This window comes from Sorex araneus, chromosome 4 (assembly GCF_027595985.1).
Source record: "Sorex araneus isolate mSorAra2 chromosome 4, mSorAra2.pri, whole genome shotgun sequence".
Classification (NCBI taxonomy): domain Eukaryota; kingdom Metazoa; phylum Chordata; class Mammalia; order Eulipotyphla; family Soricidae; genus Sorex; species Sorex araneus.
The window spans coordinates 88,904,142-88,927,605 of record NC_073305.1 but is presented as its reverse complement, the minus strand read 5'-3'; the positions used below and the strand labels follow the sequence as shown (position 1 = coordinate 88,927,605).

General features: G+C 39.2%; 1 protein-coding gene across 10 annotated transcripts in view; it reads left to right on the top strand.

Moving 5' to 3' along the window:
• DST (dystonin) overlaps window positions 1–15,312 on the top strand; it is a 558,535-nt gene extending 543,223 nt beyond the window's left edge. For 6 of the 10 annotated variants that reach the window (XM_004605867.3, XM_055134257.1, XM_055134252.1 and 3 more), the window contains 8 exons: window positions 1,621–1,775; window positions 1,946–2,020; window positions 2,837–2,854; window positions 6,059–6,176; window positions 9,387–9,586; window positions 10,006–10,116; window positions 12,987–13,110; window positions 14,046–15,312. In XM_004605867.3, coding sequence (XP_004605924.2) covers window positions 1,621–1,775; window positions 1,946–2,020; window positions 2,837–2,854; window positions 6,059–6,176; window positions 9,387–9,586; window positions 10,006–10,116; window positions 12,987–13,110; window positions 14,046–14,308 — 1,064 coding nt within the window. In that variant the 3' untranslated portion in view covers window positions 14,309–15,312. Of the gene's footprint in view, window positions 1–1,620; window positions 1,776–1,945; window positions 2,021–2,836; window positions 2,855–6,058; window positions 6,177–8,377; window positions 8,450–9,386; window positions 9,587–10,005; window positions 10,117–12,986; window positions 13,111–14,045 lie in introns of all 10 variants that reach the window. The other 4 variants (XM_055134251.1, XM_055134255.1, XM_055134258.1 and 1 more) reach the window with 2 other exon arrangements.
• The last annotated feature ends 8,152 nt before the right edge of the window (window positions 15,313–23,464 follow it).

The following is a 23,464-nucleotide window of genomic DNA, read 5'->3' as shown; positions in this document are numbered from 1 at the left end:
TTGTATAACTATGGATACTCTGCTGAAGTTTTTAGTATGATAAGAGTCATATTGAGTGGGGCTGGAGCGATAGCACAGCGGGTAGGGCGTTTGCCTTACACAAGGCCGACCCGGGTCCTAATCCCAGCATCCCATATGGTCTCCTGAGCACCACCAGGGGTAATTCCTGAGTGAAGAGCCAGGAGTAACCCCTGTGCATCGCCGGGTGTGACCCAAAAACCAAAAAAAAAAAAAGTGATATTGATTCTCACATCATTTGCATTACCTGGAATATAAGAGAAATCAGTAAATGCAAAGCCGGTCCTTTTCTTTTTCATTCTGATCTAATATTATTATTGATAATAAATTTGAACTCCAGAGGCTAGAGAGAGCGAGTTCAGCATACAGGGCACTTACCTTGCACAGGCTCAACCCAGTTTTCATCCCCAGTATTGTGTGTGATCCCCTGAAACACCACCAAGTGTGATTCCTGAGTGCAGAGCCAGGAGTAAGCCCTGAAGGCCACCAGTGTTTGTGGTATAAATAAACAACAAACAAAAAATAGAATTCTTTAAACACTTTTAGGATATGTCAGTTTTTATTTTTAGGTCATGAGTATGAGATTTCTCTCGGAGTTGTGACAGGAAGGCATTCTTAAATTGCATATAAATAATTCCTTAAAATAGTAGTTGAACCCTCTGTAATTTGCTCTAATGTTCCACCTAGAAGCAGCAATCTCACACAATTACACAATTCACCCCCGTGGTATTTAACTTAACATCTAATGTATATTTATAATGAGTTCATTTGGTATGTTGAAAATCAGTTTTTTAAAAGGATATCGAGACACTTGAGAACACTAATAATCTATCAAGTCTCACATAGATAGAAAAGCACAATTGATAATACCAAGCAGAATTAACAGTTAATGCTATTTACTTTTAAGTAAATATTAATCTTTTTGTGAAATTTTATTGTTAATATCAAGTATTATAAATCTACAAGTACTTTAATACTGGGAGTATTATAATTTACATTTGCATGTTAAATCTAAATAAAAAACAGAAACAATGAGTTGGAAAATGCCATTTTGGGGGAAATAACAAAGATTAGTAAAGGATGCAAACTTCAGACCATAAGATGAATAAAACCTAAGGAGCTAATATATGGTTCCTATATCTGGTAACAGTGGTTTTATAACTGTAATTTGCTAAGAATAGAACTCTAATGCCCTTTCTTTCTCTAATGAGTGTGCATACACATCATGTGTACACACACGCGTGCACATACAGAGATAAATATGCGAGGTTATAGAAGTGTTAAATAGATCACAGAAATCCTTTCACATTGTAAACACATATACCATCATCCTGATATGTGCTTTAAATGTCTTAAAACTTGGTACTTCGGGGCTGAGGCGATAGCACAACCAGCAGGTAGGGTGTTTGCCTTGCAGGCAGCCGACCCAGGTTTGATTCCCAGCATCCCATATGGTCCCCTGAGCACCGCCAGGAGTAATTCCTGAGTGCATGAGCCAGGAGTAACCCCTGTGCATTGCTGGGTGTGACCCAGAAACCCAAAACTAGACAAAACTTCCTGAATGGTACTTCCTGAATTCTACTTTTGTCTTGAAAATTTCAGAGTTCCCAACAAGTCGCCTGGAGATGAGTGCAGTTGCGGACATTTTTGACAGAGATGGTGATGGCTATATTGATTACTATGAATTTGTAGCGGCTCTTCATCCAAACAAAGATGCCTATAAGCCTGTCACTGATGCTGACAAAATTGAAGATGAGGTATTTATTATCATTCTACCCCCTACAGCAGCAGTAGTGTGCCCTGCTCAGATGACACTGGCCATTCATAATCCAATTCATTTATTTCCATAGTTAATTGTTGCATCAGGCTTTTAAGGATTCTGCTATAGAATCTGAATAAAGTGCCATTTTACCATTTTTTCTGGCAGGTGACAAGACAGGTGGCTAAATGTAAATGTGCAAAACGATTTCAAGTTGAACAGATTGGAGATAACAAATACAGGGTAAGTTTTCAAAATGACTTTGTAGTTCTTTTAAATAATGAAAAACTGAAAATTTGTATGTAATTTGATCTGCAGTGTGTCCCAGAGATGCAGATTTTTTACCTTAGGCCAAATTTAATGCTATGTGAAATTTCAACTTTGTCTTTGTTAATCATATAAAGATAGCTTTGTTTGTCTATAGCTTACGTATCCTTAAGATTTACAATAGCTACATTACTTTTAAGGAAAAATGGTAAGAGGAAAAAACACTGCTGTGATGTTTATTTTCTGTTTAGGTTTCTTCATGTTGCTTTATATTTCATTATGATCTGTGTGACATTTAATTATTTCCAATAACAAGAAGATTACATCTCAGAACAAAATTTAAGATGTTGGCTCTATACATATGAAATAGAGGCTTTTTTTTACTACCTGTGCAGTACTTTTTCCTTTTGCTCAGAAATCTGAATAACTTGTTTCACCTTTAAAACAGTAACTCAAAGATTAATGTGATTTCATCACTCTAACTTTTTCTCTTTTTTTGGAACATCTCTTACATGTAGTAGCTAGGTAGGAAATGTGCTGAATTTCCCTAATAGGGTATTTTACTGACAAGTAAAACACTATTAGTTCTTATTTATCTACATATTTGAATTTTAACTTAAATTTGAATGGGTACCTGCACATCTCCAAACTAGATACTATATTCAGAAGTGCAGAGTGTAAGAGTTCGTGTGTGTGTGTGTGTGTGTGTGTGTGTTGTGTTCTAGAGTCATATAGAAAGTTTCCTGTTGAACTAATTGTGTCTTTCTTCCATTTTTCATTTTTTTTTATCAGTTCTTCCTGGGAAATCAGGTATAAACCAGTGGAATGTATTCTCAAGTTCCCAATGGTTTTTTTTTTTTAACTTTAATTCATAGTCATTAAAGCTTGCCATGGCCAATCTTTCCCATGCTGCCCCCCCTAGCTACTACATTGTTGGTTGGCGTGGTGTTTCTGTAAATGCTCTGAGGGTCCTTGATTCAGGATTCCTTCTGCCTTGTGTTTTAAATAAGGAGATTACTTTTAAGTGAACCAGATAATATATCTTAGTTTGATTGAATACAGTGTTCCAGATGCAATTTCCAGTCCCCATTGTTAATGATGTAATTAGCACCTGTCTTATGTGCAAGTATCCTCTGGAGTGTGAATGCGGTTCTCAGCTCATCTCTCTGCAGCTTCCCAGGGATTTGCTCATTGAGCACTAGCTGGAATGGATCTGCATCAGGGAGAGACATGGGAAGACCAAGGAGTCCCCATGGGACTCAGCCAACCATAAGTTCTCTCCAGAACAGCCATAATTTGCTTGTTCTCAATCAAGGATTTAGGGCTTCATGTCCCCTGACATTTTAAATGACGGAATTCCTCTAGAAGAAATGTTTACTTTGACCTGTACACAAAATTCGAGTTACCCTATATGCCATTTTGACCTCACAATACAAACTATGTGGCTTATTAATGATCAGAATTTTAGAATTAAAGACAGATTGTGGCTTTGATTCCATATGAAGTACTTTTTTACGGCATTCACTCAGAGAACCATTTATCATACCTGATTGCATCATATTTGATATCACTGTGCCATTCTGTAATTTTTTTTTTGTTTGGGGGCCACAAATGGAGCTGAGGCTTTACTCTGGCCCCATCTGCCAATTGTTTTTAAAGACCTTTTAACACCTTAAGTTTTATACTACCTGTCACACCTGTTTTAATCAAGTGCATAGTTTTTAAATAAAATTTTTGGTTACTTTGAACAGTTGATTTTAAAACATCCATTAAAAAATACAGAAGTGAAGTAGATAGGTAGTACAGGGAATGATCTGTGAGCGCAGACCTTAGAGTAAGCCCTGAACACTGCCAGGTGTAGCCCCCAAACAAAACAAAAAAATTAATAGAAAATACTTATGACTCTTTTCTATTTTAGTTATTTTTGAGTTACCAGATGTACCACAACCGATATTTTAAGAAGGATAAAACGTCTGAAAAGTTCTTACTCATTCATAGAAAGCACAAAAAGAACCACATTAGTATCCTTTTTTTCTTGAACTAATTTGGATCTTAGGGAAACTGTGACAATGTTAGTTATCTGGAGACTGCTTTTTCAAAATAAGATTATTCATGTTTACTATAATTGAAATGGAATCACCATGAACTACTTCAGTTATTTTTTTGAAATGTTTGGTTTGAACACGGTCTTGGCCCCAAAGTAAGATTATCTGGTTCCTTAAGGGTAATTCTCTTTAAACCCCTCCTTTCCCTTTGCTTATTAGCAGCACAAGTTTATTCTAACAAATGTGTATTTGGGTTTCTAACTTAAACTTAATTATTTAAGAAGTAGTTTCAATTAGAGTAAAGTATAAGTCTCAAGGCCTAAAAATGGACTTAGAACTAATGATATAAAAGGGTTTGATGGGAACTGCATGAGTTTCTGCTGGTGCATTCCACATGCTTTTCAGTGTCAGGTCTTGATTGTTTGGCTTTGTTTGCAAGTTCTATCCTAAAACTTAGAAGTAACAAATAATTTTCATTTGGAGGCTGGAGAAATAATACAGCAGGTAAGGCATTTGCCTTGCACACAGCTGACCTGGGTTCAATCCCCAGCACCACAGATGGTTCCCCAAGCCCTGCCAGGAATATTCCCTGAGCACAGAGCCAGGAGTAAGACCTGAGCATTGCTGGATGTGACCCCCCGCCTTCAAAAAGAAATACTGTAGCACTGTCGTCCTGTTGTTCATCGATTTGCTCAAAGGGCACCAGTAACATCTCCATTGCGAGACTTGTTAAAATAATAAAAACTATTTCCATTTAAATATTTTTTGGCTTCCTCATGAGCCCAGACAAATAGTTACAGTCATATATAAATAGGAAGTCACAATTGTGTCTTACTTGCTTCACAAATAAGCTATTTATGTTTTAATTGACTGCTCTTTTTACTGTGGTGTCTGTTGAGTTGGCAACCATGAAATTCAGTATGGTGTTTTTTCTAAGTTGGACATGAGCCTATTAGAAATGATTTGAAAGTGTTAAATTGTTTCTCATGGGCTTTCAAAATAAATAAATTTCATGATTAGAAACTACTGTAACTCATTCAAGACTTGCAAAATGTGTAGTATATTCAAGAAAGTAGAGATCAATTGAAAGGGCAAGAAAAGATAATTGCTTATCAATGTAAGCAGTGGTGGTATGAAAAGGGATTTAAAATCTAAATCACATTTAAATTTAAAAGTGTCAATAAAACATCTGTTGCTGTTCTAATATTGCAGTAACCAAAAATGGCACGCTAATGCAGCCTTTAACACATTGTCTTATCAGATCATTAGTGATGCAGAAATTTTAGCTGGCTGTGAAATTTGTATTGGTCATGTTCATTTACCAAGTTATCCTCCTAACTGCTCTTAGAAAAAACAAAATTAATTCATAAGTATTTCTTCCACAGACTTCAGTGGAAAACATTTTCAATGTCAGATGAGCTATTATGAATAAAGAAATATGAATGTATTAAACTTTTCTTAAAGCCACCATATTTAGTAGAAAGCAGAATGAGTTTCTAAAGACTTCTTCCACACTTAATGGAAAAGTTTTTATGTAAGATCAGGTGTTAATAAGTGGATATGAGTTCATTACATTTTCTTTAGAATTGTCAATTGTCTCTGGGCAAATGGGCCTGTGCTCATTTTTGACTGTGTCTAATTTCTAGAAGCTGTTTCCTATGAGTGCCTTACTAATATTGTTTCTGTCATAAGAAGGACAATACCTTTTAGAAGAAAGCTTCAATAATATACTTGATAACCTTCATTATCTCTTTCCAAACTATTTCCTATGGGCTAAAACAGCATGCAGCAGTCTAACAAGCAAATCATTACAGACCCCCACTTCTTCTGAGATTTTTTTTTTTACTAATCACTGTGAACTAAGCAAGAAATTGCGGTTGGTTGCTTAAGCTACTTCAGATTGCTCATCATCCTTCTGCTTAGAATGACTATTGACAACTCGAGGCTGTTTCTTTCTTCGTCTTCACAGTTTGGAGATTCTCAGCAGCTGCGACTTGTCCGAATCCTGCGAAGCACCGTGATGGTTCGTGTCGGTGGCGGCTGGATGGCACTTGATGAGTTCTTAGTGAAAAATGATCCTTGCAGGGGTAAGGAAGTGCTTATGTCAGGATGAAACCCTGAAAGTGGGGCAGTTGTGGTGTCAACTGCACGTTGGTTATATTTTTAGTTATAATTTTATTAGACAATGAATGTGTACATTGGTCTCTGTCAGCCTAAGGCACCCAAAGAACTCATGGCAGTCATGTAAACCATGTTCTCATTATTTTTTAAAATTTATTTATACGCTTATTTGTTTCACTTCTTCTGGATCTGGGGCTGATAGGCAGGAAATATAGAAGATGGGCTTTTCTTCTTGTGATGCTCCCATCTGCCGTCTTCAAAACTGAGCAGTTATATCAACAATGGAAAAGGTTTCATGTTTCATTAAAGGGCAAAATAAGAGGAAAGGAGTTAAAGACCAAAGCTATTGGAAAGTAAACATTGCAAAGTGAAGGCTATGAAATTAGGGGGCAGGAATCAGAGTAATACTTAACAAATATTACCTGTGACTCTTCAAAATTGCAGCTTAGAGCACTGAAAATATAGACATTGAATACCATGGCTCTCTTCATGTAGACTTACAGCAAAGCATCATTTTTCTGATTTTCTCAGATCTTTCAGTTTTTTAATTCATCATTGGTTTGCCTTCAAAGTGACCCGTTGGTTTCAGTGTTAGGTCCTTTTTTCCAAGTAGACCCATTATTCTTTGAAAAAAAATTATAGTAGTATTCACTAATAAGGAGAGAAGAAATCTTATCATTTGCTACAACATGGGTGGAACTGAAAGGGCTCATGTAAGCAAAATAAATCAGAAAGCAAAAGACAAATCCTGGATCATTTCACTCATGTTATTTGAGATTTCAAAAAAAAGGGGGGAGGGAGAGTGGGAACCAACAGAATCAACCAACCCTTGGATTCAGACCACAGAGGGTTGGTTGCCAGATTGGGGACAGGGGGGAATAAGGACACAAAGGGGCTGGGGGAGGGCGCACACTCAATAAATGGTGGTAGAGGGATTTTGGCATTTTGATCATTGTGTGATGTGTTAACTTCTCAGGAGGTGGGAAAAAGCCTTTCCAAAGCACATGCAATCACATAAGGCATGTACCCTCAGTTAAAGAATGTTTAGATCTTTTAAAAATTAAAAATTAAATAAATTTAAGCGGTAACTACAACATGACTAATTAATGTTTTAAAGGAAGTGTGAAATGTGGTGTTTTGACAGCTGTTTAAACTTTGTAATCTAATTTTTAAAACTTCAGTTTTAAAGCAGCATTTAATATGAGTTAATTTTCTGTAGCTTATCTGAGGAAAATCATTGTTCCCTACCTACTGGTTTTATTTTTTAATTTGGAGATATTTAGAAACACATGAGAAAAACAAAGACCAAACTCATGTCATCTGTTTAAGGTTAACATCATGGCCATATTTAATGGAAAGAGAATCTACAGCAGGAACTCATTTAATTGCCAGTTTCAATGAATATTATTTTTTTTCTGTTTGTATCACCCACAGGAGGGGGATTGGCTACTTTATAGTTTGTTATTGTTTGCATTTTTTAAAAAAATTAGATACAGAATCCTTAAGCATCGTGTCTTTTAGTCACTCAAAAATTAGTAAAACTTTTTTTTAAAAAAGGCAATAAAACATTTATACTTTTAATCTCTGAGCTTATTTAAAGCCTTTTAATAATAACACCGATTTGCAATGGAGCTTAGACTATTGAGTAGGAATGCTAGTTCCTCAGTGGGGTCTTTTGGATCTTGGCTGCATCTGAATCCCACAGGTCTTTCAAAGCATGTTCTCAGGTCCTTTGCAGCCTGTTGGCTGAGGACCTCATGGATGCTTCCGCAAATGTCCTCAATAACCCTGCTGTAGGCAGGTCAAAGGTGCTGCAGGTGCAAGAAGTAAGATTAGAAGAGAAATTTCCCATTTTGTTTCATATTTTGAAAATGAAGAAGCTTTAGGTGAGGTGGCACCGTTTCTGAAGTCAAGCAAGTAGAATTGTAGTGTGGTTTGGGTTACGTAGGAGAGCTAAGCATGACAGTGGAAAAGTCCTCCGAATCTTTTTTTTTTTCCTTTTTGAGGCAGACCTTTGCATGCTTTCTTTCCTCGCGCAACTGTTCTTCTAAAATATGTGTTGAAGGCCCAACCTGAACACCTTCGCCTAGTCAACTGCTGTACTTTGTTTCTTCTCCCGCTAACGGTATTCTTTATTGTGATTGGTATCCTGTGTCATTTTTTCTAGTTCATCATCATGGGAGTAAAATGTTACGTTCGGAATCAAACTCTTCAATTACTACTACTCAGCCTACCATAGGTTGGCAACCCCTCTGTTTGCCTCTTCTCTCTTGTTTTCTCTTTCGTACTTTGACATTCTTGCTTTAATCCTTTTTGTTTTGAAATAATGCGCTTCATCCATTGCGTATGGCTTAACTCATATCCAACTGAGCTGATGCTTCCAACTCGCAAAACTCTGAAAATTTGGCACACTTCTGGTGTGTTTCAAATACGGGTATTATGTAAGTGATCAAACACATGCTAACACGTTGCTCATCGGGTTCTTGTGGAGTGGTCTCCGTGTGCATATGTGTTTGTATGAGTGTTGTATCACTGACTACCTACTTTATGGGTCCTTGGGTCTGGTGTTCATTATGCATGTTGGTAAAAGAGTTTTTCAAGAGTAAAAACCAGAAATGCCAGCTGCCTCAATTTTAGTAAAAGAAAAAAAAACTGAACATTTTATATGTTGTCACCATGATTAACAAGCCATTTCTCATTGTGTAATTTATTGTCCAATTAATCCCAATGTTTAAACATGAGTGTTCTCCTTACCTCAGTAGTACATGCAAAAGACACAGTCCCTGCCTTTCCAGCTTGCCTTCTCAGTGTGGGGAAAGGGTGATAAAACCATGTGGGCATCCGGTTACTGGTGGATTAACAGTATTTTAGCATGAGCTTTCCATCTTCATGCTGACTCTTTTCTGTAATGGTGGATATTCTTGCTGGTGTCTAGTGTTAGAATAAGCACACTTTTGTTTTTCTTTTCCAAACTTACTTGTATCCGAAAGGAATGCATTGTAAAGGAATGCATTTAACTTTTTGTTGTGCGGAATTGGAGTTGGCATGGCAAAAAGACATTCTTGAAATCCTCAAAGCCGCCTCTGGTACCTGCTTCTTCCCCTACATGACTGAATGCCTCCTTTTTTTCCCTCCCTCTGTTGTGTGTCTGCACTGTTGTATGTTCCGAAATCCAGCAAAAGGAAGGACAAACATGGAGCTGCGTGAGAAGTTCATTCTAGCCGACGGCGCCAGTCAGGGCATGGCAGCTTTCCGGCCTCGGGGCCGAAGATCCCGGCCCTCCTCCAGAGGAGCTTCACCCAATCGGTCAACATCTGTGTCCAGTCAGGCTGGTCAAGTGGCTGCTCCTCAGGTCCCTTCTGCCAGCACCCCCAAGGTATGACTGAGTTGTGAAATGTTTCCCCTGCTTCTGAGCAATCAACGCATACTTGTGGGTATTAACAACCCTCAAGTTCACAAGACCAACTCTCTCCATTTGTGGCCCTGTTTATACAACTGGAGGTTGTTTTGTTTTTGTTTTTGTTTTTTTATAAAAACGTACATGCTTCTACTCATGGCCCATTTTCAGGCTATTTAGGAGCTTTGGTTATCGGACCGATTGTTTCTTCCTCATAAAAATTCAGGGGTTTGGTGTGGTTTGGTTTTTGGCATGTAGGATTTTGCCATCAAATCTTTCCATGTTTTAATTATTATCATTCTTTCTGTGAATTGTGACTCTTTGCTATAAATATCTCTTTAGTGGCTTTTTTTTTTATCTTCTGTCCTTTATGTTTGATTTGCCATTGTTCCATACAGATTCTCCATCCTTTAACACGCAATTATGGTAAACCATGGTTGACAAACAGCAAAATGTCAACTCCTTGTAAGCCAGCAGAGAGTTCAGACTTTTCCGTGCCATCTGCAGAGGTATTGTAAGGCCCCACTTTCTGGTCTAACCATTTTCTTTAATCAAAACTATTTCCCACTAACATTGCTTCACTTCTCCCCTGATGTATGTGCTTATGGCAACACTATATGTATTTGTAAGCTTCTATATAAGAAATACTAGCTCGGCAGTTTCTGGAAAGACATGAGAGTAACAGAGGAAACCGTTTACAGCTCCTTTAGGAATGTGAACCCGGCATAATCACAGCTACAGAACGATACTTCCTTGCTTCTTCATTTTCTTACTCTTATCTCTTGAGAGATAAAGTGCAAGGGATTATATCCAGACCTAAATTAACTTCTTTTACTTCCAGTGGTTATGTCTTGACTTCTAGACATAATTTAGCCAAGAAATATAACATGTGCCCTTTAAGTGAGAGCAAGAGGCAAGATTGTTTGCAAAAAAATAACAACTTGAAAGTATGTTTTTCTAGTCTTTTCGAGGAGCAAGGTCCTGTTATATGTATCTAAGTATCTCTTACATATATTTCTGTGCAAGAACACTGAGTGAATGGGTGAGCCAGGCAGAACCATTTTATTTTCAGTGCAGAATGTCAGATTGGAGGAAGTAGGTTTCGTGCAGAGGGAAAATTATCTGCCATTTTCTAAAAGGATGTATGTTTTTTGCACTTTAATGCTTGTCATTGGTGCATGCTCTAGATTTTTATTGTGGCATTTGATATACGGGGAGAAGCTATGTACGTGATAACAAACTTGCCAAAATTAATTCACATATCAGATTATTGACATTCAGTAGAAAATCTATCATATATCTTTTGAAGAGACATCTTTCCTATAGAGACAGAATCACCAAGTAGTCACATCTTTGATAGAATCACAATAATGGGGGGCAAGGAAAATCCTACATACCTTTTCTTTAGTGAAGGAGGTATTTCATATTGGCACCAAGACCCTGTATAAAAACATTACAGTACCTTTTTCAAGGCCTTTATTCTTTTAAAAGTGTTTTCTTATTTAATCCTTGTTTCAACTATAAGAGCTTGGCAACGATTTTATTTCCCTCATGACTCACATGAATATGATGGGAATTACTGCTGATAGTAGGATAACTGGGACAAAACCAGCCCCTTCCTCAACTCCTTTTAATTCTCGCAGACCTTTTAATTCTCCATCCCTTCCCTCAAATGGGGTTGGGGGGAGGCTGATAATATTGTATATTACATCTACAGGCACCTGCCACTTAAGCTTGGTAGCAAAAATCAAGGAAACATTAAAGCATCTCAAGTGACAAATTTGAAATACTTAGGACTATGCTGCTATCATCAAAATGGCAAGAGTAGCCATTCCCAAATGAAGTTTAGTTTTACTAGTACAAGTTTATTTTATTTTAAATCATCTCAGTGAATAGAAACAAAAAAAAAAAGTGGATTCATTTGCTAGTGCTCAGGAGACGACACAGTGCTGGGGGTGGAGCCCAGGCCTTCTGGATTGCCAAGCACGCACTCAGCACTGCCCCCTATCTCGGTCCCCAACTTCCTTTTCTCCTTAAGAATTCAACAACGTCAGAATTGTCAGATTTTGCAGAAACCCATTCACCCCTTAGAGTCACAGTTTTCACATCCATAAAATTAGCATTCATTGAGTGTGAGGATTATGATATTTGTGAATGGGGATTAAAAATTTAAGTATGTAAATCATATACATTTCATACTAAATGAATGGGTAGGCTACATAAATGAATCATAATAATAGAATTAAAACTTCAATTTATGTAAAGGTAGTATGCTTTCATAAGAATTTTTGACTGCTGGGGCTGGAACTATAATCCAGCAGGTAGGGTGCTTGCCTTGCATGCTGCCAGCCTAAGTTTGATCCCCAGTACCACATACGGTCCTCTGAGCCCTTCCAGGTGTTAGCCTTGAACGCACAGTCAGGAGTAAACCCTGAACCCCACCAGGTGCAGTTTCCCAAAAAAATAATTTATTTCAACTGTATAATATAAAGAAGGATGCTTTTAAAGAGAAGCACAGTATTTTCACATCTTTATTTCCTCCAGTGAACTCCCAAATTGTGAGTTCATTCAGAAATGTGGCAATGCTTAGTTCCTCAAATTTGTTTACTTTTTTTTTTTTAACTTCGGAAGAATTTTCAAAATGTTGTGATGATCTGGAAAAAATGCAGTGATTTTATACTAAAAAATGAGATCCCAGAATTGTGATTGCTTTAACCATTGTCTACAAATGCCTGTAAGAGTATTTAAAAGGAAGAAAAAAAATTCCCCCAGCATTGCCATGCTATCTTGTATATAAAGGCTGTACGCAGTGATGGAGCCAAGAAGTGAAGTGACATGGTGTGCCAAGTTACAGAAAATGTCTTTTTTTTTTTTTGTAGTTAAGAAATAATTGCTCTCTCGGCATGACTTATTTACTTACTGTTCTATTTCTGTGTATTTCTTTCTGCTTAGTTCCCTAAAAGCATTGCAGGCAGCTTAGTATTCAAACACCGCCTTTCAGAAACCCACTTCTCCCGGGCACCATGAAGTCCCGTCTTTTTGGCACTACGCTCCAGAATGGTCCCTGACAGTGTGAAACTAACATACTCACCATTTCATTTGTCTTTCTTTCCTTGGCATCATTTGGGAGTTTCCATGTCTGTGTTTTTTCCTCTAGTGTGGACTTCTTTTTAGAAGGTTCCCTCTGAATCCAACGAGAGGATAAGAAACAGGGGAAGGAAGCACAGGAGCAACCCCCCCGCCCCCATCCCCATTTGTGGTGTCTCTCATTGCCCTCCGGAAAACGATGAGCAGAGGGTTCCCATCTGTCTGTGGTGTGGGTGGAAATTAACAGGACAGGGGCCATATCTTGAAATGTCTTTTTACTGATTCCACACAGGGAACCCCAATACAAGGAAGCAAGCTTCGACTTCCAGGATATCTATCAGGGAAAGGCTTCCACTCTGGGGAAGACAGTGGCTTGATAACAACCGCGGCCACCAGAGTCAGGACCCAGTTTGCTGGTAAGTGTGGGGCATGCTTTCCTTCAAGGGCTTCTGAAGTCCCTTTTCTTCCTCTGTGGGGTAGAAATGAGAAATTGATGATGATTTATTGTTTTGAAAAAGCACATAGCCCAAAGCCTTCCAACCAAGGTTAGGGGGGCACATGAGTCAGGAATATTGACTGGAAAATCCCTTTTTGAATGACTGAAGAACAGAAGGGAAAAACACTGTTAAATATAGCAGCATCCTATCCCATCAGGCTGATCAGTGTTGGTTCTTACACTGACTTAGAAACTGCACTGGACTCTGTTTGCGTGTTTGGAAAAACACAGCCTTACTGGCCTTTCTCCATTGCTTGCTTCTCACATTCCTTTAGAGAATAGTGAGCCTTACTTCACCTCCGGTGTTCTGATGTCAGCAGGCATGAAGCATCTTAAAGGTTCACATCTTATCTTTTTTTTTTTTTTTTTTTGCTTTTTGGGTCACACCTGGCGATGCACAGGGGTTACTCCTGGCTCTGCACTCAGGAATTACCCCTGGCGGTGCTCAGGGGACCATATGGGATGCTGGGATTTGAACCCGGGTCGGCCGCGTGCAAGGCAAACGCCCTACCCGCTGTGCTATCTCTCCAGCCCTCACATCTTATCTTTTGAATGTGCTTAGTTGTGGCCAACGCTTCTAGCTCTGTTTGCACAACATACAACACAGGGTGCACGCTGTGAAGTTTGAAGGCATAATCTGAAAGGACAGGCAGCATCCTTATGTTGTTGCATCTGTAGAGTGCTGTGCTCTGTGTTCTACCCTGGTGGGACCTGAAAAAGACCCCATGTTGTCCCACAGTATTTCAGAGTGCCTGCTGGGAATCCAGAAAAGGGAATTTAAGGTTGCTCAGGTATTAATATCTGTGCAGATGTGCCCTGTAACAAGGGTGTCCCATCTTTGCCCTTTCTGCCCAGATCCCAAGAAGACCCCCAGCCGACCCGGAAGCAGAGCTGGAAGCAAAGCTGGCAGCAGGGCCAGCAGCCGCCGAGGGAGTGATGCATCAGACTTTGACATTTCAGAAATCCAGTCTGTGTGCTCAGACGTGGAGACTGTCCCTCCAACACAGAGACCTACACCCCGAGCAGGTTCTCGGCCATCCGCAGCCAAGCCTTCCAAAATACCTACGCCCCAGAGGAAATCACCTGCCAGCAAACTAGACAAGTCCTCAAAGAGATAGTGCACCGGGGTCCCACCAACCATCCTTCCTTGAGCGTTTATTATTTAACTCTGAAAACTGTAAAATACGATGTAGAAATTATTGTGAAATATTGTAAGAGGCGAGTTTAAAATTCTACAGATGGCCTTATTTGTGTATTTGTCTTTTTATTTTTTAACCTGTATGATTTTGGGTCAGATTACCGGGTTAAAGTCACATCATCTGTGGAAGAAAAAGTTTAACATGCACTAACCCTTCTGCACCGCAAGGTGTGGCTCATACACTAAAAAGTGATCACTGTCCCCACAGGTAAGTTCACGTCTTCAGTGACATCCTCTGCCCTACATCCCTAGCTAAGGTGAAGGATGCCTCGTGACATTTCCTTGTTTATGTGCAAACTCTGAAAAACCGAACATTGGAGATATATTTTGAGATGATTTCAGTACAAACTAGAGGCAAACAGCAAGACCGACACATCCACACCCAGTTCTTTAAGCAGAGACCTTCAATCTGACAGAGAGATTGCAGGAAGTTGCCTTCAGCACTTAACCGCTGCTCTGATAGTCCTGAACCATGCAGCATTTCTGTGCCATGGCTTTACACGAGGCCAGAGGTGCCTGAATATTACACTTACTATACTGTAAGAATATAACTAAAGTGCATTCATTATAAATGTGAGGTTTTCTTTTGCTTGAGTGGACAGTAGCACCTGTATCATTGAACTCATTTTGTATCCGAGCAATTTTGCTTGCAGAAGGCTATAAAATAAAACATGTCCCTTAACTACATTGCTATGGAATTAATTTTTTTCCCCAGGGAAAATCCGTGTATTTTTTTATGAGCAATATCGATTTGGAGTGACCAAAAGATACTTACAAATGGGTTTATTTTGATTTCTCATCTGAAATAATCATGTTCTAGTATTATATCTATATTTAATAAATATATACATTTTAATTTATTATGTATACTCACATACTATAGAACAATATTAGTATGCATTTAATAAAACATATTCACTTGAACATATGGAATACCTGATTATTTAAAGTAAATTTTTTTCTGCTGTTGGCTTTAAGTGGTAAATGTTTGATGTATATTGATAGTGGCAGGCTCTTTAGGGGATACCCAACACCAGTGATAAATAATGAACCTGTAAGAAAATGACATGATCACTCATTCTACAAATATAATTTATAATTACCAGTCAAGTGTCTGGCACCATCAGTGACCCTGAGGGTCATCATTTCAAGGTGGAAGCAGAGACTAAACCAGTCACTAAGAAATGTGACCTCCGACCAGGGACTGTGTGATGGAACTGACTGATGAAAGGATCATAGTGCTATTCTTGTGATCTGTGCACATTCAAAACTCACATCTAACAACACGAGATCTTGAACTTGGTTTTGTGATAATAACTTCATTGTTACTTCTACCTCACTCTATATGCAGGAAAAAAATTAGTAAGTCATAGACTTTTCCTAAAAATAAAGTTTTCTCAAATAAGAAGGGCGACAGGATGCTATTAAGACAGGTAATTAATTTTTCACATAACATCGGGATTGGACAGTAGTGATGGTGTTTGGGTTCCAGGAGGCTGTATCATGTTTTCCCTGCTCGGCCTTTGTCATAGAGACCAACTCTGCAGAGCCTGGAATTCCCACTGTCTCAAATGAGGTGCCATATTGAAGTATAGTAATCTCTTCTTCCTCAAAAAGACGATGCTTTGAAGGAAAGGGTAATTCTAACTCAAGAGATCGTGTGCTCAAATTCAAGCATCTGATTATATATGTGTGCCAGCTGAGAAGGCAACAGAAATCATCTTTATTCCATTGGTGCTTCGCTCATGATCACATTTCCACTTCAAAGACAAAATTAAGAGAATGATGCTATCTTAGCCTGTTTAAATGTTGCCCCTGTTAAAGCATTTTTTTTCAGATGTAAGCTAAGCTTTTGGAAAATGATAAGTGGTTTAAAGTATTTTGAGAGAAGTTTTAAGGAATGACTCCCACTTATCAGTGATTTCCCTCCTTCGGGAGCTTTTCTGTGATGTGTGTGATATTTGTTTACTCTTGAGTTAATCCTAGAATTTTACGCTTACTTCAGAGGAATCCTGTAAGTTTTCAGTGATGGCAACAGCTCTTGCTCACAGTTCTTTCTTCATTCCCTCTGTTCCTTCCTTGTCTCCTTTATTTCATTTTTCCCTCCCTCCCTCGCCTCCTTCATTCCTTGCTTCCTTCCTCCCTCCTCTTTCCTTCAAAGAACAGACATTCATTTGCTTCCTGGCAGCACATATGATTCCACAAGCCCTGCCAGGAGTGATCCCTGAGCACAGAATAAGGAGTCAGCCCTGAGCACACCAGAATATAGCCCCAAACCACCGTATAACAAAACAAAACAGGGCATTGAAACAAATTTCCATTCTAAACATTCATTATAATGTAAAAAAAAATGGTTCTTAAATATCAGAGAGCTTAATTGTGTGGATAGTTTTCTCTTAAAAGCCAAACCACTAGGTCTCCCACACCTTCTATCTTTTTTGGTGGGGGTAGGGAGGTCACACTCAGTGATGGTCAGGGCTTACTCCTGGCTCTGTGTTCAGGGATCTCTCCTGGTGATGATTAAGGAACCAGATGGGTGCTGAAGACCGAACTCTGGTTGGCCTCATGCAAGGCAGGCGCCCTGCCCACTGTACTGCAGCCCTACCATACCATCTTTTGAAATAGTGTAACCTCTGATAACAACACAAATGTGGATGTGTCTGACCAAATCACCATCCCGATATCTTTTACAGCAGATATGGGTGGAAGGCTTGGAAAGTGCCCTATTGGCTGTCAGGAATTGGCCTATACAAACAGAAGAGAAGTCTGGGTTGCCTCTTTTGGATTATTTTGAATCAATATCATCACTGTCACTGTCATCCCGTTGCTCATCGATTTGTTCGAGCGGACACCAGTAATGTCTCTCATTGTGAGACTTATTGTTACTGTTTTTGGCATATCCAATACGCACGGGTAGCTTGCCAGGCTCTGCCTCTCAGGCTCGATACTCTTGGTAGCTTGCCGGGCTCTCTGAGAGGGGCAGAGGAATCGAACTCAGGTCGGCCGCGTGAAAGGCAAACGCCCAATCGCTGTGCTATCACTCCAGCAATATCAATATAAACATAAGGAAAATAGTAATATGGTGCAGTAACCTTTTCCTTTTAGATAAAATACTTCCAGATGCATATACTCTTGTCAGGTAGGTAATTGATTATCTAGTTAAGATGAAAGACAAAAATAGTGGGTGATTTTCTTGACTTGTCAAGAGAGTTAATGTGATAACATCCCAAAGTAGATCTGCACCAAAGTTTCTTGTGTCTCCAAAAAGTAGTGGGCGATTTTCTTTTTTTGCTCTTGCTTCCAGTGTACTATATTAAGAATATATACACAGCAAATGTGTTCCTAGTGTAAGGCCGTTGCTTGTCACAGGCATCCAGACTCAGAGAGATGGAGATCAGTCTAAAAGTTTATTAAAGCTCAATGCTGATGACTTCCCAAGCCAAGGCAACTCGAAGAACCCTGAGCCTTAACTCAGCATTCATCATACACCCGGTTTTACCCAGAACTTATGGTACAAGCCCACATCCTTACACACTTAACCTTTATCTTACACAAAAGCAATGTACAGAAGCAGAGGTGTCAATTAGAAAAAAAGCATTCTGCTTGGTTTGTTACACGTACCACACTCATCAATTCATCTTGCCTGCTATGTGGTGGGTGGGTAGGTTGATTCATGGAAAACTCTAACGCATGAAAAGGCTAACCAGGAAAAAGAACAATGTAAAGTACAGTTAAAAGAACAAACATGGTTTCTTTTATATTCAATAGGAATTTTATACTGTGTGGGTTTATTCACACTAAATTTTTATTGGATTATTTGAAGTAACTGCTTAGAAGATGAGAATAAGATGGGAGATGAGAGGTTTCTGAAAGTTATCCTCAAAGAATAAGTAAATTATTTTAGGAAATTAATGATCTAAAAGTATTTGCTACTTCAGTCAGCTTAATCAGTGGCTGAATAAATAGCAGTACTCCTACATAAAAAAATAAACATTAGCTACGTTTTGCTCAAGGGAAAAAAAAGACATTCTTTGTAGTCCTCACAACCTTAGGTTCAAATTCTGTGTCAGTAACCTTCAGGCTTCTTTGCTAGCCTACCCCCACCAATGAAAAGTTTTGAGCAAACACTTGCAATATATGTTTATTAATGTCTTGTAAGATCTTACATATATTTTATTATTGGCTCATTTCCAAAATGTTGGGTGTGCTTTCTTTAATAACAATTGAATACATGTATATTCATAATCAACTAGTCTTGACAGTTGTTTTTCAGGGGGGGGACCCAGATTCTGGTCAAATCTGATGAAATGCTTTCTGGTTTAACCCTTGACTAATGAAGGGCTTGGTGTAGAGAAGAATCCCCTCTCATTTTCTTATTAGTTTGGCTTTCTGCATTAGGCCATAAATCCTTTTATCCACAAAAGCCTAAATTTGAATTATTTCATTAAAGAAAATTTATGTCTCGACTAGACATAAACTATAAATTGCTTCACCTGCTGAAAACAGCCGGGGGGTGGGGGTTTCAGCTGCTGGGGGCTCCTGCTCTGTATCCATATCTCCTTGCTGACCGACCATGAGAGGAGTTCGTGGATGTCTCTGGAGGTCAGGCTGGAGTAGATGAAATGTGATGATAATTACACTGATCTCCCCACATCCCATGAGGTCACTGTGCGAGCATCCTGTTTTCTTCCTCTCCTCCTCCCCAGTCTCCACCACCACTGGGCAGCCTCCTGTTTTCTTTTCTGCTCCTAATTAAGCAAGAACAACTGGTCTGTGACCAGGAGTGACTTCTGCAGGTCACCTCCCCACACCTAAACCCACTTTTCCTAAGCTCACAGTTCATCATTTGTCTTTGATGAAAGACCGTGTCGGTACTTATTTTTGGCAATGAAGTACCCAAAGCAGAGTTTTCACTTTTACCACATTGGAGGGGAAGAGAAAACAACAATCACATAACAACTGTTGAAGAGATGACTGAACCCCCTGTTCCCCACCTCAAATATGAGAAAAGCATCCAGTGGTTTTTCCCCAGGAACTACTTAATACAAATATATGCTTAACTTGGTCCTGCTTTGACTATATGTTTAGTGTTATCTTAAGTTTTGTATGTTCTTTAGCATGATGTGGCAGGTTGGTATTTAGATCTCAGAATGCTCAAAATTAGTGCCAATTGCTTCTTTTTTTATGTTCTTTTGGTTTAGGAAAGTTTTCATAGGAATACTCTTAAATGGGGGAGGGGCGAGGGGATCTATGCTGTTACTACCTACGGAGTGAAAAAGATGTGAATTTTACTGGCCTCAGCCTTTCATAATAATTAGTCTCAGCTAGATCTGGAGAGACAGCACAGGGATTAAGGCCTTGCACGTGGGCAAGTCCAGCACATAGCCAGGAGTAAGCCTTGAGCAAAGGTGGGTTGTGGCCTTGGAAAAAAAAAAAAAAGGTCTGGAGTGATAGCACAGTGGGTAGGGCATTGGCCTTGCACGCTGCCAACCGGGGTTCGATTCCCAGCATCCCATATGGTCCCCTGAGCACCGCCAGGAGTAATTCCTAAGTGCAGAGCCAGGAGTAACCGCTGTGCTATCACTGGGTGTGACCCAAAAAGAAAAAAAAAAAAAAGACAAGCCTCAGTTTTCCCAAATCTTTTATTTTTATGGTACTTATAGTATATTTTTTAAATGAAAAAATAATTATCACCTATAGTGGATGAGGGTGTTGAAGGGTATGTAATTCATCTAGGATTAGAAATACTACACAATTCTTCCTAGGCTGAGGGAGAGGGAGGAGAAGGGGGAGAAAGTGTACAGTTTTGTCTTAATCAGTGTATAAATGTTTGTTTCAAAAGTAACCACACAGCTGACATACATTCTGGTCAATAGTTTAGTTGCAATATGCCTGTTTGAAATTTCACTGATAAATTTGAGGGGTAAGACTAAGTCTGAGGTGCCAGCAAAATGACTCAAAGACACACACAAAAAAATAACCATGCCTCTGTCAGGAGCCATTTCATATCATATCAGAGCCAATTCCATAGTGTCAGTTTTAGAGTCATTTTGGAATGTTAGAAATGCCTTATATTTTGTAACTAGACTAATGTTTTAAGTGTTTCATGTTTCATTAAATTAATCTGGTTTGAACAAATTTTTGACTATTGGTTTGCTAATGGTCTGATTTTAGACAGTTCATAAATAACTTTTTTTCTACTTTAGACATCGCAAGATGCATGAGTTTCCTTGTGATTCTCCTTACCAATTTTGTTGGTCTATCAACTTTGGTTAAAAAAGAAGTTGCTTGGGGCTGGAGCTATAGCACAGAGGGTAGGGTGTTTGCCTTGCACGCAGCCAACCTGGGTTCTATCCCCAGCATCCCATATGGTCCCCTGAACACTGCCAGGGGTAATTCCTGAGTGCAGAGCCAGGAGTAACCCTGTGCATCGCCGGGTGTGACCCAAAAACTACTTTAAAAAAAGAAGTTGCTTGTATAGCAAAATGGCCAGTTACAAAAGTCAATACACAAAAGTCCATGGCTTTCCTATATACAAATAATGAAAGAGAAGAAAGAGATTTAAAAAAACAATGTCATTCACAACTGTGCCTCAGAAAATCAAGTATCTTGGAATCAACTTAAGAAGTGAAGGACTCATACAAAGAAAACTACAAAACACTACTTCAAGAAATAAAAGAGAACACAAGGAAATGGAAACACATCCCCTACGCCTGGATCGGAAGGATTAACCTTGTCAAAATGTCTATACTCCCCAAAGCATTATACAGATTTAATGCAATTCCTGTAAGGATACTCATGACACTTTCCAAAGAAATAGATCAAGTTCTCCTGAAATTCTTATAGAACAATAAATCCCCATGAAGAGTTAAAGCAATCTTTGAGGAGAAGATGGGAAGCATCACCTTTCCCAACTTCAAACTGTACTACAAAGTACCAGTAATTAAAATAGCATAGTATTGGAATAAAGACAGATCCACAGATCAGTGGAACAGAGTTCAATATCCTGACACTGACTCTCAAATATATGAATATCTAATCTTTGATAAAGGAACAAGAAACATGAAGTGGAGCAAGAAGTCTCTTCAACAGGTGGCTTTTAAATAAAAAAATCACTGTATCACTGTCATCCCATTGTTCATCAATTTGCTCAAGCAGGCACCAGTAACGTCCTAGCCCTGAGATTTTAGCAGCCTCTCTTTACTCGTCCTTCCCAAAGGGGCTGCATTGGAGGCTCTTTCAGGGTCAGGGAAATGAGGCCCATCATTGTTACTATTTTTGGCATATCAAAGACGCCACGGGAACCTTACTAGGCTCTGCTGTGCAGGCAGGATACTCTCCATAGCTTGCCAGGATCTCCGAGAGGGAGAACTAGACAATAAGAGGTCACGCAACCACTAATGGAAATTAAAAATAAAAATGTAAAAACAAAGTTGCTAGAACTGGAATGATAGTACAGAGAGTAGGACCCTTTCCTTACACATTCCAACCTGGGTTTGATCCCAGGCACCCCATGTAATCCCATGAGCCCTGCCAGGAGTGATCCTTGAGAACTATTAGTTGTGGCCCCCCCCAAAAAATTGCTTTACCAACTTTGTTAAGAGCCAGTTGCCACTGCTCAAAGGCCAATATATGAGAGATACGTATATATTAGTGTGAGAAAATGGGCTTATTTGGGTACCAGCAACCTGAGAAGATGACGCATGTGTTGAAAAATAAAAACTAAATTAAAAAAAAAAAAAACCTTACTCTTGGGCCAGAAAGAGTACAGTGGGTAAGGTGCTTGCCTTGCATGCAACTAATCCAGGTTTTATCCCTGGCACAACTTACAGTCCTCTGAGGCCTGGCAAGAATAATCCCTGAGCACAAGGCAAGGATTAAGCTCTGATCCATGCGTTTCACCCCTCACACAAAAAAAGCACAGACAGCTGATACCCAACAGCATTGTATACAATTGTATACACTCTTAAGCACTTTATATGCTGACCCCTTTGCACAGAAGAAATTTTTACTGCTACCGTAACAATTAAAACAGCATGGTACTAGAACAAAGGCAGAGCCGTAGACCAATGGAACAGGGTGGAATATCCCTACACACAACCCCAAATGTATGATCATCTAATCTTTGATAAGGGAGCAAGAGATGTGAAGTGGAGCAAGGAAAGCCTCTTGAACAAATGGTGCTGGCACAACTGGACAACACATGCAAAAGAATGGGCTTAGACCTCAACCTGACACCATGCACAAAAGTCAGATCAAAATGGATCAAAGACCTCAACATCAGACCACAAACCATAAGGTAATTGAAGACAAGGTCGGCAAAACCCTCCACGATATTGAAGATAAAGGTATCTTCAAAGATGACACGGAACTAAGCAATTTAGTAGAAACAGAGATCAACAAATGGGACTACATTAAATTAAAAAGCTTTTGCACCGCAAAAGATACAGTGACCAGAATACAAAGACTATCTACAGAATGGGAAAGGATATTTACACAATCCATCAGATAAGGGGTTGATATCAATGGTATATAAAGCACTGTCTGAACTCTACAGGAAGAAAACATCCAACCCCATCAGAAAATGGGGCAAAGAAATGAACAGAAACTTTCCCAAGGAAGAGATACGAATGGCCAAAAGGCACATGAAAAAGTGCTCTACATCACTAATCATCAGGGAGATGCAGATCAAAATAACAATGAGATACCACCTCACACCACAGAGACTGGCACACATCCAAAAGAACAAAAGCAGCCACTGTTGGAGAGGATGTGGGGAGAAAGGGACCCTTCTACACTGCTGGTGGGAATGCCGGCTGGTCCAGCCCTTTTGAAAAACAATATGGACAATTCTCAAAAAACTAGAGTTTGAGCTCCCATTTGACCCAGCAATACCACTGCTGGGAATATATCCCAGAGAAGCAAAAAAGTATAGTCGAAATGACATCTGCACTTATGTGTTCATCGTAGCACTGTTTACAATAGCCAGAGTCTGGAAAAAACCCGAGTGCCCTAGAATAGATGACTGGTTGAAGAAACTTTGGTACATCTATACAATGGAATACTATGCAGCTGT